Source organism: Sander vitreus, chromosome 3 (genome assembly GCF_031162955.1).
Source record: "Sander vitreus isolate 19-12246 chromosome 3, sanVit1, whole genome shotgun sequence".
Taxonomy (NCBI): domain Eukaryota; kingdom Metazoa; phylum Chordata; class Actinopteri; order Perciformes; family Percidae; genus Sander; species Sander vitreus.
Genome location: NC_135857.1, coordinates 11,298,548 through 11,315,669, shown reverse-complemented (window position 1 = coordinate 11,315,669; position 17,122 = coordinate 11,298,548). Strand labels below are relative to the sequence as shown.

Genomic DNA, 17,122 nt, shown 5'->3' with positions numbered 1-17,122 from the left:
ATTGTCCGTAAACCCTAATCCAGTTGCAATGTTTTCAGAAGAAAATGTTTTGCTCACAGAGACCTGGGTTTAGTTTCAGCATGGTGAGTCTCAGATGTAGGGAAATAAAAGTCCTCAGAAAACAGTGTCAGAGTCTGTATCAGGCCCTCTGTCGAGCTGTGCTACTAAAGCAGTCGCCATGTGCAGTACCATGTGGAGAGCATAAAACAGATGCAATGCTAGCGTGAAGCAAATTGGCAATTAAGAATGAAATCAGAATCACTACTGTTTATCAGCCTCTGAAGGGCAGGACGAGAATGGTGCAGAGTTACAGCTGATGATCTTGCGAAGTCACATTACACAGCAGCCGGCAAGGATTGATTTTTTACTTCTGACTAAAAATAATGTAAAACATGCAGATTTAAACTCATGGAGAGTAGTTTAGAATAAGTGTTATTGTGCTGCACAAGCAGAATTTCATTAACGCTGCCTGAAGAAAAAAACAAAACAAGACAAGGTCATCCTCATATTCCTTATGCTCCGTCTAAATCCAATCTTCATTGTAATGACGATGCAGAGTGATAAATGACAGAAGGCCAATAGCTCACAGGGCTCATATCACCAAACTCGTGGCATACATCCAGTCTCTCTCACACACACACACACACACACACACACACACAAACAGCCTTTTAGATTATTCACAGCTCTCTGCTGCGAGTCTTCCTGCTGCACAATCTGAGTGTGTCAGTGTGACTCCTACATTTTTAATGGAAAGGCGGGAAGGAAGCAGTCAATGTCCACAGCAAACTAATAGCTCCCATTTCACAGTGAGGACTCTTCAAACTCGTGCCACCTATAAACATTCACATTTTCAGCACATTTTTTGTAACGGGGAGGAATTAATTTAAAAGATATGCACGTAAAATTTTGATTTCATTCCATTTTAATTCACTGAGGACAGAAATGCTTCATGCTTTTATTTGTCATTGTGAAATCTCTAATTTAAGTCTTCCTATAGTTTATAACTTGTGATGTGAGTAAATTGCAAGTGTCAGGCCTGGCTGCTGTATTTACCACGAGACATGATTTATTGAAGAGGTCACTGAAGTAACTATGGTTTGCTCAGATTTGGTGTAGGTGGGTTTTAATGCTATTCATCCAAATGCCAACCTTTGCAACGGTTCACAACCTTAAAAAACATTATTATGACGTTTTTTTTTAATGCTTTTTCAAATGAAGTGGCAGCGTGGTGAGGGGAGTTTGTCAGAAAAGCACTTATCAATGAAAAGCAGCTTCTGTATCAGGAAACTTAAACTACGCCAACTCTGTTTCTCAGAAATATACGAAATACATGATGTGTTGCCAAAAATGATTTGGTAAGGGGAATTCAAATTTCGACCCGATACCGGATAAGCGGACGAAGATGGATGGATGGAATTCAAATTTATATGCAAACAATATGACACAGCATAAAAAAATAAGTCAGACATTAAACTGTACTGTAAATGAGATTTTGCAAGAATTCAGAAAGCACTTCTGTCACCATATTTTCTCTGATGTTGTCTTTTTGACGTCCTGTGTTATTGTGAGCATAAAATGTTGGGAGATGGGTTATGCCTCAATTCAGCCTGATATATTTGGTAATTTTAGCCATGCAAGCAGCACTTTCAGATTAAAATATCTCAACAAATATTTTATGAATTGTCATGAAGTGTTTTACGCATACCTGTGCCTCCCTCAGGATGAATTGTTACAACTTTGGTAGTCTCGCTTTGCTTGACCATCCACACGCTGCGGAGCAAAGGAAGGTCTGGCTAGTCCACACAGCATTCTGGGATGGGAGAAAAATGTGCTCTGGTCTACTGCATTGGCATTTCTTTAAACCAATCACAATCGTCATGGGTGGTGCTAAGCGCCGCACAGAGCCGCTATAAAATAGTCGTGCGAGGGAAAACTCAGATTGGAGAGATAGTCTAGCTAGCTGTCTGGATTTACCCTGCAGAGATCTGAGGAGCAGTTAACCATAGTCCTCATAAATCCACCAGAGTTTAGAGAGTTTAACTCTGGCAGAGTTTCCCCGTGCACCGGAGCAATCCCGGAAGTGGAACGTCGTGGATATAGACCAAATACTACAAATATGGTGATAACCTGACTTTTCCATCTAGCGCCATCATTAGGTCAACATTTGAATGTGTCCAGTACTTTAGTGTATGACTAAATACTTACATCAGCCTCAGCTGTGCTTTGCGTTTAATGCTAATTAGCTAAAATTAAGGTGGGGAACATGGTAAATATATCTATACCTGCTTAGCATCAGAGTGTTAGCATTGTGAGCTTATTAGCAATTAGCTTAAATCCCCACTTTGTCAAAGTACAGCATCACAGAGCCAGTAGCATGGCTGTAGACTCCTAATTAGTCTTGTTGGAAACATTTGAGGAACAACGACCACCTACTTCCACTGAGCATGGAGCAGTCTGAAGAGTTCAAAACATTAGCATAAACCTGTAGTAGGCTATAAACAACTCATTTATTGCCATATTTTATAATAAAGTGGTTTCTTTATATTGCTGGAGTTTTGACCCTCTTCAGAATTTTTTAGAAACATTATCATTTAAACAAAAGTTATGTTGGTTCAACACTGATTGGCTGCCCCACAAATGTTTGTAAAGTGGAGCCAACAGAGACAAGTGGCAAGAATAGCACTAATAATGCCAGATAATGGGACTTTTCATGAAGATAAGGGATCCATTCATCATTACACACTTTATGAGGTTTTTTAACATTAATATGCGTTCCCCCAGCCTGCCTATGGTCCCCCAGTGGCTAGAAATGGCGATAGGTGTAAACCGAGCCCTGGGTATCCTGCTCTGCCTTTGAAAAAATGAAAGCTCAGATGGGCCGATCTGGACTCTTGCTCCATAAGGAGGAAGGTTACCTCACCTTTCTCTGCTTTGCCCGCCCAGAGAATTTGGCCCACCCATGAGAGAGAGACATCATGGCTTTCAAACGAGTAAAGTGGCAGTTGGTCAAGGCCACACCCCCACTCTCCACCTTGCCCCCCCCCCACTCTCTCCTCCTCAATAGCTACAGACACAGAAATGGCACATACTAAGTAAAGCTCATTGTGGGACTGGCTCTAGTGGCTGTAATTCTGCACCAAGGCTGAATTTCGGGAAAGAGACTTCAGATACAGTATTAGGGGACCACTAAGGTCTATATAAAAGAGACTTCAGATACATTATTAGGGGACCACTAAGGCCTATATAAAAGAGACTTCAGATACAGTATTAGGGGACCACTAAGGTCTATATAAAAGAGACTTCAGATACAGTATTAGGGGACCACTAAGGTCTATATAAAAGAGACTTCAGATACAGTATTAGGGGACCACTAAGGTCTATATAAAAGAGACTTCAGATACAGTATTAGGGGACCACTAAGGCCTATATGAAAGCATCCAAAGAGCACCATGTCATGGGACCTTTAATGTCCGCGATTCCATCATCAGTGTAATGATTTTACATAAAGGTGCTGGTTGAAAGAAATGTTTGTGGACCAGATTTATGAGATCCTCTTTTGCAAATAAGACTACAAATACTTTGTGTTACTTCTTATTTTAAACAGAAGAACCCTTTGGAAAAATGGTGGTTTAGTATGTTCTGTAGGAACAAACAGGCGTGGGGCTAGGTGACACAGACAGGGTGTACTGAGAGACATGTTGGTTTTGGGATTTGGTTGGCAATAATGAAAATATAGAATTGAATTTCATTATCCTTTAAAAACAAAGCAGAAACAAAGCTACCAATGCCTGATAACATGACGTTTCCATGTAAATAAAAAAATCCAACCACCTCCATATGTAAGCCTCAGATTTTTTTGACACTTCTCATTTTATACAGTAGTACCCTCTGGAAATATGGTGCCTGTCAATTAACAATAATGACACAGGATTGATTCCCTACTGTGGCCTTTTCTAAGAGGACACTGCTTGTTCTCATGCTATCACATGGATTTCCTCTGGGTGTTTCCTTCCTCTCTCCAAAGCCATGCATGTCACAATAAGAAGAGAAGAAGACTAAAGCTGCCAAAAGGTACTCAAACATGAGTGTGAATGATTGTCTGTCAATCTGAATTAGCCCTGTGAGGGACTGGTGACCCGTTGACAGTGGTTTGACCTGCAGACCACCAACCCCTAAAAACTAGTATTTTAGGTGACGACCACTAGATGGCACAAAAGATTCAATAAAGCTGAACCACTTTGTATGAATACTAGTAATCCATAATTTTGTTGTCTACAGACACTGTAAAATACAGTGCAGCAAAGTGCAATGGGGAGGAAATGGTCTATACAAAGAAGTCCAGTCATGCTATCTAGAATAGACTGTCAAGGCTAAGCTCATATTCCACCAGCTGACAGCGAGATAACAGTATCTCCGGCAACTTTAACAATGAATATATTCAGGAAGACTGCGGGGAGTGTTTTTCTTCATATAGATAGCTGCTGAAAGTGACACAAATCAGAGAGATACTGAAGGAATCTACTACAGAGACAGTTCTAGTCTCTGTGGTAGATTGTGTGCACACTTGCATGAAAGGACAGGTGGTGAAGTACACTGTAACATTTTTGCTGAATTCATTTTTGTAAAATATACCCGACCTACAAAAAATATAGCTCATTGAATGGGTAACAGGAGTCGGAAAGGCCCGGACATGCAAGCTGTGCAGTTTCATATCACTGCTTCTTTCACACTTGAGAAATCAATTAGTCACACATAGCAGTGACATCAAATATCTAATGTACAAGTGTTCAAGATATACACATTTTTCACGCAAAAGAATATAGACGTAAAAGTCATATTTTGATAAGAAATACAGACGGTTAGAAGTTACGGTACAAACGGGACTTACAGCTTACTGTTTATGCCAGGAACATATGTTTTAGTGTTAATACTACACACAGAAACTGCTCCAAAAACATTCCAAATAGGGCGCCCAGATATCTCAGTTGGTAGAACGCATGCCCATATATAGAGGTTTACGCCTTGATGCAGCGGCCGGGGGTTCGACCCCGACCTGCAGCCCTTTGCTGCGTGTCTTTCCCCCTCTCCCTCTCCAATTTCATGACTTCAGCAGGCCTAAAATGCCCAAAACAAGAATCCTAAAAAAAATAAAAATAAATAGCTACAGCACAGTGTCATTTCCTCTTAAACACAAAGTTGTTACCCCCTTATTCCCTGAGATCTTGGTCTTTGTCACAGTATAGGCACGTAATACGCAGTAATCAGTGGTCTGTAATGTTTTCCCCTTACATTTATAGGTATTTTGCAGGTTTCAGGTGCAGTATAAGCCAATAAAGGTTTCATGACTTATTATAGACTGAGAGATATGGAGTGATATGTGACTTACACATTGTGTTCAGTAAAACCCTTGAAAATCTGACAGTAGAAGAAAAAGATGGCAGGTTCCACAATATGAAAGCAACATAAATAAGTCAGGAGTAAAACTGCCTGTCAGACAGTAAGAACAACACAGGACCTTCATATCTGTCTTCATGTGTTTGAATGAGAATGTGTGTCTTCGTGGTGTTTAATTGTGAACTTCAGTGTACGCAGAGGTGCAGCCAGTGCTCTCAGAAAACATGAAGCTTTAATACCATGTAATACATCCATGATATTACATACAAAATACAACACATCGACCCACCTGCATTAATATTTCACCTGACGACCCATTTATTGTGACCTCAGACTTACGTTACAATGTGAAATCCCACAGCAGCTACTGTTCTCTTGTTTAAGTGGCTGTGTGGCGTGTTCCTGGGAGACTTCTACCTGTGACTCTTGATTCTGCTCTGAATTAGACTTTATAATATATCAGGCAGTGCATGATAATTGAGTTGACATTACATTTATATGGAAGTAAGTGTATTTGAGAGGGAGGTTTTCATTATTTTAATGTTTGCAAATAAAATAAGATGTAATTTTTGCCTGTAAAAAATGCTCAAATTAAAGCCACCCATCAACACAGATTGATCTGTTTACCTTGTTGCTGATGTCAAAGTAACCGGGTAAACAGGCCAATTTTTTTTCTACAAAACTCATTCCAGCAGAGCTGGTCCGAGCCTCTGCTAGGCCTTGGAACAAGCAAATAAGAAATGTGAAGTCCCCCTATTAATTTTGATAAAAAAGTCTAAGAATTTACTGTTGTAATCCATAAAAGTGTATCCGAATACAGGAAATGAAGTCGTTGATGCTCAAAACATCCCTCGGGGAGGACACCCAGACCCCCCACTATGATATGGCCCCCCCTCCCCCAAAGGCAGATTCTGGCCAATATATATATATATATATACACAATATAGTATTCCCACTACAATACATTAGACTACACCACTGGAGTGAATGGTTGTTCTCACAAAATAATTCAAATTCAGTTTCAGTTTTTCTCTTTGTTGATGTCAGACTTTGAATTTGAGGTTTAAGAAGGTGTGGAAACCCTCAAGATGATGCTTCACTATAAGGAAGCCACAATCAAAGTTAATAATCAAAGTTTTTTTTATTACTTGTACTTTTAATAGTTAAGAAGCCTACATTTAATATCATAAAATGACTTTTGATACTTAGTACGGTAAATATCAGATAGCCGACTTTAACCCTTGTGTTGTCTTCCTGTAGACTATGAACTTGTTGTCCTCCCAGGTCAAAACTGAAAATGAACACTTTTTGTGACTTTTTTTTTTTAAAACGTTTTGGTCACTTTTTTTGCTCTACTGATCTCAGGCAAACAGTCAGCCGCTCTCTCTCCTCTCTGAGGCTGAACAACTGGAACCAGAAAACCGCACTCACAGCTACAGTTTATCGGAAAATAGCGTTGGGCACGGCCCACTGACTTTGATGAATTTACTGTTTATCAGACCCCATGAAACAAGAAGCTAACGTTGGCAAACGCTGCGGTGACAGTCCCTGTCTCTGATGCCCCGCTGCAGGAGACTGTGTGTATTCTTCCGGCACTGTATTAACGTTAACTGTATTAACTGTTTAAAACGCTTTCCAGGTTAGTGGGGATGCATACCGCTCCAAACCAACATTATAAACGTAGTAATCTTCCCTCAGCGTTTAGTTTTGTTGCTAAACTGTGTGTGTAAAATGAGCGGTGAATAATCTGTTTCAGGTAACAGAACTCTAGAGTACCGTCTATTTGCTGGATTGTTCTGAAAAATGTTTTATGTTCTATGCAAAATGTAAAATGTTCTATTAAAGAAAAGATAGAAAATAAGTATTTGTGTGTGCTATAAGGTGGTTAGAAAATATGAATTCGGAATCGGCCAAAATCGGTATCGGCAGTCAAACTCAATGAAAAATCGGAAATCAGAATCGGCCTAGAAAGTTGTAATCGGTGCATCTCTAGTAGAAACTTTTTAAACGGGTCAAATTTGACCCGAGGACAACAGGATGGTTAAGACTTTTACTCAAGTAATATTCTATAAAGGTGACATTAACTTCTACTAAAGTCATCTTCTGGTAAGATACTTGTAGGCCTACTTTTACTCAAGTAATTCAGACTGTAAAAGACTGCACCACCGCTAATAAGGAACAGATATATATATATATATTTAGTTTCCAGGGGGCGTTACCGAGCAGCAGGCAGCCAGGCAGGTGATAAGCTCCTACACACACTTTACTGGGTGAGGAGGAGGAGAGGCACGCGCTCAGGCAGCGCGAGTCAACCAGGTCGGGTTCAACACAGAAAGGGAAGAAGAAGAAAACCTGAACGCTCTATGTTCTGTCTTGATGTGGTGGGGAATGTGAGGGCGAGCGGAGCGGCCACCCGGTTACGCTCTGCGATGACAGGGTGTGTTTGTTGGCGGGATGGGAAGAAGAGAGGAAGCTTCACTTGCACACGTCGCCTCGCTGGTTTGTGCAGCGGACACTTAATTGTTACAATTGAAGACAATTAAGCAGCAGTTGAGGAGCGAAGGCAGAGTGTTTGGTGTTCAACTTTAAAGAAGCTCTCTGTGGTGCTGGAGCAGCCGGTGGATGTTGCGCCATGGAGATAAAGACAAGACTTCGTGCCATGCTCATGTTCTTATGGATTTTTCAAGGTAAGTCAATTAATTCACTCGACAGGCATTAAGCCGCGTGCCGCTGCACGTGGCAGCCCGCCTGGTCCTGTGGCAGTCTTGTTATCGTTGTGGAAAGTGATACATAACCTAGCCTATACATTTCGAACAATATTAATGAGGGGGAGAAAAAAATGTGGTTTCTCCTCATCAAAGCTTTTCCTGTCATCAAACTTCCACTTTTTTTAACCAATTAGTAAGTCATAAACAACACAATTTGTCTTTTAACCAACTTATTCCATACAGGAACAGGCTTGTGTGAGTTTAAAGGGTTTAAATCGGGATGCATTTACTCAGTGAAGTTAATACAATAAAGAATATAGTTTGTACTGTAGCTGTATGACCTTTGACACGTCTGCATTAACGGGTTCAAATCCCGAGTGAATGTAAATGTACTCAAATGCATCACTCAGAATCACATTATCAGCAGTTAGGAGCAGCTATTAGCCTGCTCAGATGCCAAAGATGTGTCAGTCTGAACCCCCTCAATTCTCCTCCTCCTCTAACCCCAGCGAAATTTAGAATTCAAATGCAGGAACAAGCATGCTGACATTTCATGAAATATGTAATTTTGATCGCTGTGGCTGCTGCAGTGGCTAAAGCACACAGCAGAGTACTCTTCATCTTAAGAGGGCATAATGTTGTTGCATGGTTGAATGCTCTGAAATGAATTGAAGTTATGATTATTGTCCCTTGTGAGGTTGGAAATAACATACAAGCACAAGTCTACCTCAAAGAGGAGGATGCCATTTAAACAAAATCTGGAGGAGACATCCCAACTGACATTTCGGGTCACTTCAGTCACAGGTTTACTGGCTTTTTACTGGTATGAGTTGCATGCATGTGACTGGCGATGAATTAATTGATAAACTGATAAAGAATTCACACAATTTGGCAGAATAACTCAAATAATAACACAAATTTACACAAAATGTTAAACAAAATACACGTTTTGCTTTTAGTCAACAGTATTTGGGTATAGTTTTTTTTTTTATCACATTTGTGTTTGGACTGTAAACATTTAATTGGAGCCAAAACTGAGAACAATCAGGATGCTATTACTTTACATAATCACAAACCAACACAAACAATATGCATGTTTTAAATACTGTTATCAACAGATATTCTGCATCATTCAGAACTCAAAGAAGCCCTTTAGGTTGTTGTGACTTGGCCAACCTTGCTCTTGTGAACTGTGCTGCGGAATCATTTCTTCCCAGATGCTGGCTTTCCTCCAGTGTGGAAATCAGAGTTTGTTACAGCTTGTGTCTTTTTATGTCAGGATTTGTTTGGTTCAAACTCAGGTTTCACTGAGGAGCAGCATTGGAAAAGACAGAAAGAGGACATTATATCCATCTTTAACTCTTGAGTGCTTAAATTACTTAGAAAGTGTGCATAATGTCCTTTTACAATGTAGAGGACACCTGGCTCAAAATCAGTGTTTTTCTTATGGGCTTCTGCATGGAAACCACTGTGGTGTGACATTGCATCTGCTGTCCTTTTGATTTGATGCAACTGCTAAATGGAATTGGGGGGGGAAAAAAATGAACTCAGTTTGCGGCTCACTGACTAGCAACTTCGGTCGCTTCGTGTTCTGATGATCGAATGGATTTTTAAAATTTGCATGATTTGATTTATTTTCACATTTCTGACAGCAGCTAAGCCTTTTAAAACACACACACACACACACACACACACACACACACACACACACACACACACACAAACAATCCTGCCTGTCAGAAACGCCATAATTAGTGAGTCAAGAAACTGCAGCACAAGACTGTCTGTCCAACTTCACATGACCCAGCTGGTATGGATAAACAGAGCAGTTCATTGGCTTTACATGAGAAGACCCATAGCTAATTGTCTACTGAAGGCTAAAATGAATCCCTTAATACTTAGCAGCCTGCAGGATCATTTCATTTTTGATCTAAGACAGATGACAAACACATTATAAAGACTGACAGCAATAAATCTAATAAATCCCTTTTTATTTGTACCATACATAGGCTACACACACGGCCAGTCAGATAGCTCAAACTGGCCTGAGGACAGTGAGGAGGTGACTTGGCTTCCACCAGTCTGAATGTAGTTAGTTAGCATGCCAACCTCACACCCCTCTTGTAAAAATGCCTTTCTCTTCAGCCTGGCTATTAAAATATTGTCATGTCTTCAGCTGATTGTGTTCAGCGACGGCTGGTTTGTAATGAGACGCGAGCCACTTGGCTCTGGTGTAAGCTGATGTTTGCGAGCTAGCTATAGTTCCTTTTCACAGAATCACTCACAGAGCTTAGATCATTTCTGATATATGTATCGCACGATTAACTAAACACAAATTGGTCGGTCGTTGGAACAAACCGCATTCCCGGCAGAGTGCTGCATGAGAATGAACTATTAGTGCAAAGCTTCTCATTAGCTAGCCTCGGCAGCTACCAGAGTCTGGCAATAAAGAGTCTTAGTCATTTAGAGATCTGGAAGATATCTGAAAGAGCACAAGTCAAAGTCAATGCTGCCTTTGAGTTTGTGCTTTTAGATACCAAAGTTTGTGTGTAATAGTGGGGGAAGTCGAATTGGGAGAAGTTTTAGTTAGAAAAGTAATAGTAATTTTATCACAAGGTCCATGGACATGCATTTTCCAGAGCTTTTCAGACACAGGAGGTGAACTGGCATCTCTCCAGCTACCAATCCACACTCCGTACTTTGGTCCGTAACCCAACTCCCTACAGACTGAGCTACTGCCACCTCAACACACACACACACACACACACACACACACACACACACACCCTCGTCCATGTCACAATAATCTGCAGTAATACAGAACACTGCCTCTCCTCAGTAAATCCAGCTGCAATTTCCAAACTCTGCTTCTCTCTGACCTTCCTGCTCACCTAGCATTAGCGCAGCTACCTGTGCTCTCCACAACAGTCATTCAGAAGCTGGATTCACTCACTCGCTCACTAAAATACTGATCATTGTCTGAGTTTAGTTTGAGAGGAGAAGCTAAAATGTCGATCAATGCTATTCCTTTAGCGAACATCTTGAGGAATAGTTAGTTTAGTCTCGCATTGCCAGACCTTCCTCCACAGCGCTGCGGAGGAGGGTCTGGCTAGTCCACACAGCATTCTGGGATGGGAGAAAAACATGCTCTGGTTTATAGACCTTTCTTTAAACCAATCACAATCGTTTTGGGCGGCGCTGGGCGCCGTACTGAGCAACCGTGCCTCTGTGAAGTAGCCTCGGGAAGGAACTTGTTTTGGTGGAACGTGTACGTTAAGTTGTTTTAGTCGTACAACAGAAAACTCAATTGAACAGAGTCTAGCTAGCTGTCTTGATTTACCCTGCAGAGATCTGAGAAAAAGTTAACCATAGTCCTCATAAATCGATCTGAGTTTAAAATGCCAACATAAAGAAAGTCCAAGACGGATATCCGGCCTAAATGAGTATCCAGCGGAATTTCCTTCAGCAACGGAGCAATCCGGGAAGTGGATCGTCGTGGATATAGACTAAATTAGATTGACTGCTGACATAGGCTAATCCTTGCTCATTCCTTCCGATAGCAACATGAAAGAGTTGACTGAAAAACATTCACGTTTCATCCACAGCTGTGGTGCGTTTACGTAGTAATCTGTCACGGTTTAGTAACTGGTGGGAAAATGACCTCACTGTGGCATCCCTACCATACATTACCTTGCACTTGTATACATGTTGCATGCTGTCTGCATGTTATTGTAGTCTGTTGCAGCTGTTTTGTTGCTGCTTCCTGTCTAACTCTCAGGGAATTAAGTCCATAAACTGTACTAAATGCAACATGCTTCTTAATAACAGCCGTGCAACAGGTCAAGCGGCTAAGTAAACTTATGAACGGAAGATGTATTTGGGTGGTGGAGGATATGGTTTTACTAGTCTCTCATTGCCAGACCTATCTCCACAGTGCTGTGTCAGTGCTGGACTATGGTCTGGCTACACTGCCTGTCTATTCTGGGATGGGGGGGGAAACAGTTTGGCTTGTTTGTATTTCTTTACCCCTCATAACCCTCTATTCCCTCATTTCCACTCTGCCTCTACTTTCTCAAATAAAGACAAAAATATCGGAAAAAAATAATCTTCAAAAAATAAAGGCGAACAAGTCAGCCATCTTTCTTCCTCGTCACCTTAACAATCTGCTGCTGAGAAAACATCCTGACGTACATCTTCTGAGTCACTTTATTGAGCTGAATTTATCTTCTCTGACTGGTAAATGCCACCAGTTTCCTGAACGGTTACATTTGCTACAATGACGCTAGTGTGTGGGAGCCTAATTGATCCGGTCCACAAAAAGAACCCTGCAGAAGGCACAGAGGCAGAAGGACCCGGTGGTGCTACCTAAAGATGTAAAAATAGGTCAAATTAAATGGCTCATGCTTGTCGCCACACAAAGAGGACGGCAGTGCACTGATCTACACACAACGGTTGCTGCCTGTTCAACTTCATTCAATACCGAGTGACAGTCACAGTAGTGCAGGTTGACAGCTGTTGATTGGAGCTTACCAGCTCACTGAGCTAAAGTGACATTGGGGTTAGAGTCATCAGGTGATTAAAACATCTAAATGTGCCAAGTTAACTTTGAAGGATATGCGATCATGTTAACACTGACACAGTACAGATTTTTACAGTTGGTTATAGGGTTGGGCGGTAATACGGTATACCACGGGGGTCTAAAAATAGCAACGGTATCAGTTTCAATACCGTCATTAAAAAAAAAAAAATGCACTGCACTTATATAGGAGACAAGGATTAAATATTAAATTGTGATGACCCACAAGTAAGACTGAAAGAGACATTCACCAAGGTACTGTACCTTTTAAGAGAGAGGTGTTATGATACACGAGTTCCGGGGCAGAATTATGTCAAACGACGACGGTGGTGAAAATACTGTTGCTGCGGTGGCGCCGGCCGCTGCTAGCGGCGCGGCTAATGTCGGCTATCTACGCGGCCACCATCAAGTTACCGGACTTTTGGCAGCACAACCCACGGCTGTGGTTTTAGCACATCGAGGCCCAGTTCCAGCTGAGAGGAATAACACAGGACGTTACAAAGTATTTCCACGTGGTATCGGCCTTAGATGCCTCAACAACAGCCAGGGCTATGGCGCTGTTAGAGGCTCCTCCGGCTAACGGCAAGTACGACGCACTCAAAACATTCCTGTTGGAACTCTTTGAACTGTCGGAGCTGGAGAAAGCATACCGCCTGCTGTCCCTGAACGGCCTTGGCGACAGCAAGCCGTCCGAGTTAATGGAGAGGATGCTGGCTGTGCTGAGCGCAGCGGATCCCTCATTCCTCTTCGCCCACATTTTCCTGCGGCAGCTTCCAGTACCCGTGCGCACCACACTGGCCTGCTTTCCCCCCCTTCCTCTAGAGACTATCGGGCGCTGGCTGTGGAGGCAGACTGGATTTTCCTCGCCAACTGGCAGCAGTTTGTCCACGCGCTGCTGCCCCCCCAGCACACGTCTGCCCAGCTTGCACTCCACAAAATATAATTTATGTAATTGTCATCACGCGACAGTGTGGAGGAGAAAGTAGTTTTTTGTAAGTTATGTTATTGTTTAAGTATTAGTGTTTGGTATTCAGTTTCTGAACGGTGCACAAGCCAACAGTTTGGTGACGCCGTCTGAGCCTTACGTCATCATTTTTAATTAGTCACAGTAATACCGTATACCGCGGTAAAATGGGGAGGAGGTTTGACGGTATCAAAATTTGGATACTGCCCAACCCTAGTTGGTTATATAAACTCTAGGGCTGTACCCGACTGAGAATTTTGTCATTCGAATCGGATTTGGCTTTTCAACACAAAATAATCGACTATTCGTTCCTCAAGCAACACTTTATTAAACTGCCAGATTTTTTAATGGTGGTTGGCGGCCGCAGGACATTCACAGTGACAACCACGTTCAGGTAATAGAGTTAACAAGCCAAAGTTAGCCCTCAGAGCTAATGCTTGCTAACTAATGTAGCCAAATAACAATGCTAGCTTCACATCTTCTGTTTTTACCCTTAATAAAAGCCCAACTTAAATTTACTCAGCATTTCACTTAGAGGCAACACAATATAACATAAAATAAAAGAGAAAAATACTATCTTAAGTTGCTGTGAGCTGAAAAGTCACCACTTGTGAGCAGAAGGCAGATGATAACGTTAGGTCTGAGCCAGAGTTTCCGCTAGAAAAAAGTTGGTGCCGGTCATGTGACCTGTAAAGTTTAATTTTACTGGTTGAATAGAAAAAGTTCCAGTCAAAAATGTTCTGTGTTTAAAATCAATTGATAGGCAGGCTATATAAAGTATAATATCATCAAGGGATGTAGATTTAAGGCTGAATCTCATTTCTCTCTTACCCCTTCCCCTTATTTTTTCAAGATCACGTGAGAGTAAGGGCTATTCCACTTCTTGTTTTGATCGAGGGGTAGGGTTAAGGGGAAGGGGTAGATACCCCTTAAAACCAAGCAAAGTCACAAGCTTAATTGAAACTGAGGGGTACCCAGAATACACTGCGCAACCGGCAACAATGGCGGCCAGATCAACCAGAGTCCCATAAAATAAAAATTACGACAGTCTTGTGCTCTACACAGTCTTGTACATATATATTTGCAACCATGTTCTGTTTGCTAGGCTAATGTTACATTGCTTATTTGCACAACAGTCCTGCATTTCTCTGCCTTGAATGGACTCCATGCATGTCTACAGTTTTAACTAAACTCCATTAGCAGCGAATTTCATTTGATATGGGCGCATAACACTACTTGCTTTGGAGACATCGATACGTGCTTTACATATACCGTCCTGTATCACACAGGGACGCCAGAGGAAACCCGGCAGCTGGTCCACTTTCGGGCTGAAAAGTTTCTTAAATCAAAATATGCTGCAAAGCAACTATGGGAGTGAGTCATGCGTTCATGCTGTAGCCATTAATTATTGTATTGGTACTGTATTATTGTAATCATTTGTAATTCATTCCTGTTCATGCACCAGTACATTGTTGTTGGTTATGATACAGGACACTAATGAAAGAAATGGGGTTGGAGGGAAAGGTTACTGGCCAACAGGCATCAGGCTGTGGTCTGGAATTTCAGAATAGCTGTACTTTTTTTGTTTGTGGTCATGTGTCTTTTTTGAGTTTTATATATTTCAGTGCCTTTTTTATACTGACTGAATGTAAGTTATGGTTCTAATCTGCACCACCACCAATACATGCATATGACACGCAATCGACATACACACACTTGCAGATGGCATCGTGGTAGTTTGTGATCAGACTTGTCGCCTCTGGTGATGTAGCAGCCAGCTAGCGACGATGTATGGTGACGTAACCAAGTGGGGTCTCATTTCATAGGGGTATGTTTTCACCCCTAGCCATTACCAGTCTGTTTCGCGGGGCTAGGGGTAAGACGAAGGGGAAGGGGTAAGACAGAGAAGACAGATTCAGCCTTATATTATATTATATTTATATTGAAATGTAGGCCACTTGCTACAGGCAGAGAAGGTAATATAATTAAATCAATGCACATAATTGTACCGATCGGAATTAAAATAGGCCTGTTTTCCATTCGCTAGGCTGAGGAAATAAAATAATACAAACTACAGTACAGTCAAACTGGCTTTTAAACATTATCAAGTGCTGACTTGAATCAAAATAATTGTAACGGGTGTGTCTCTGCAACTCGCTATGTGCGTAAGCCTCTGCCTGACGCCACCGCTGTTTTTTTGATCCATTTTTTTTTTTTATTGAAAAAGGCACAAGATTAACATTACACACCACAGATTTAGCCCTTTCTTATATTTTTTCCAGCCCCCCCTATCCCTTAAAACACATACAATGTAAAACATTCCAAAACTAAAACCAGTGTATACTTTCTACCCCAAAAACAAAACAAAAGACTGAAGACGATCACTCTCCACCCTTTCTTAAGTGCATGTTTCATCCCATGCCAAGATAGTTTTAATGTTGGCGCTAGGGCTGAAACGATTCCTCGAGTAACTAGAATAATTCGATTACTAAAGAACTTCGATGCAAAATGATTTGCCTCGACGCTTCGTTTAATCAATGTTACCCATGTTGTATCGCTCACGGTGTTTCCGCACAGAAGATTATTACTGTTGCACACCTGACACTGCTGGCGACACATGCCATGAAGACTGACGGCGCAGATTACAAAACGAAGAAAGAGAGCGTAAATAGTGAGGGGCTAAGAGAGGAGACAGGCTGGAGAAAACGGAAAGTGTCCAAAGTTTGGAATCAGTTCAAACGTAATTAAAACAAAAACTCTGTACAGTGTGTCTACTGCAAAATCGAACTAGCTTACCAAGATAATGGCACGACGTCAATGCTTCAGCATCTCAACAGAAAACATTGATTCTAACTTAATCATCCATTCCACGAAGCGGACCAGACAAAAGTAAATCGGAGTCGTATGAACGATGAAACTACACCATCACAACAACTACCAAAGACAGGAAAATACATAGTGGTGACCACAATTTGATCTAAAGAGCTGACTTGTTGACTATCCCTTCAGAAAAACAGCTGACTGTTGCGCACCATTTTCTCTCACTCTCTCTCTTCACGGAGAAACGGCTGATCAACGATCTACTAGCATAAGTCTAACAGAGCTGTGTGACATTGTAATCAAATATATAAAATGAAAATGGTATAATATATAGTAGTATATAGAGTATAACTAATATTTACATAGGCCTATGTACAGATCAGTCTCAGGTTGAAACTTGTAGTTCTGAAAGTTATTTATTATTGCTATATTGTTATAATAAAACTATTTCTTATCCGATTTTAATCGATGGACAAATTGGTAGACTACTCGATTACTAAAATAATCGATAGCTGCAGCCTTAGCTGGCGCCATGCATTCGTGACCACGGACCACTCCATAGAAACAATTTCAAGAAGTGAGTTGGCCCATTGCTGCTAGGTTAAGGTATGTGGCGGCTGCCATCTCAAAGCCAACATCTTCTTAGCTGCCGTGAGA

The 17,122-nt window shown here is 41.3% G+C and overlaps 1 protein-coding gene across 1 annotated transcript in view; it reads left to right on the top strand.

Moving 5' to 3' along the window:
- The first annotated feature begins 8,007 nt into the window (after window positions 1–8,007).
- esamb (endothelial cell adhesion molecule b) overlaps window positions 8,008–17,122 on the top strand; it is a 63,457-nt gene continuing 54,342 nt past the window's right edge. The window contains exon 1 of the mRNA XM_078245949.1: window positions 8,008–8,084. Coding sequence (XP_078102075.1) covers window positions 8,030–8,084 — 55 coding nt within the window. The 5' untranslated portion in view covers window positions 8,008–8,029. The remainder of the gene's footprint in view (window positions 8,085–17,122) is intronic.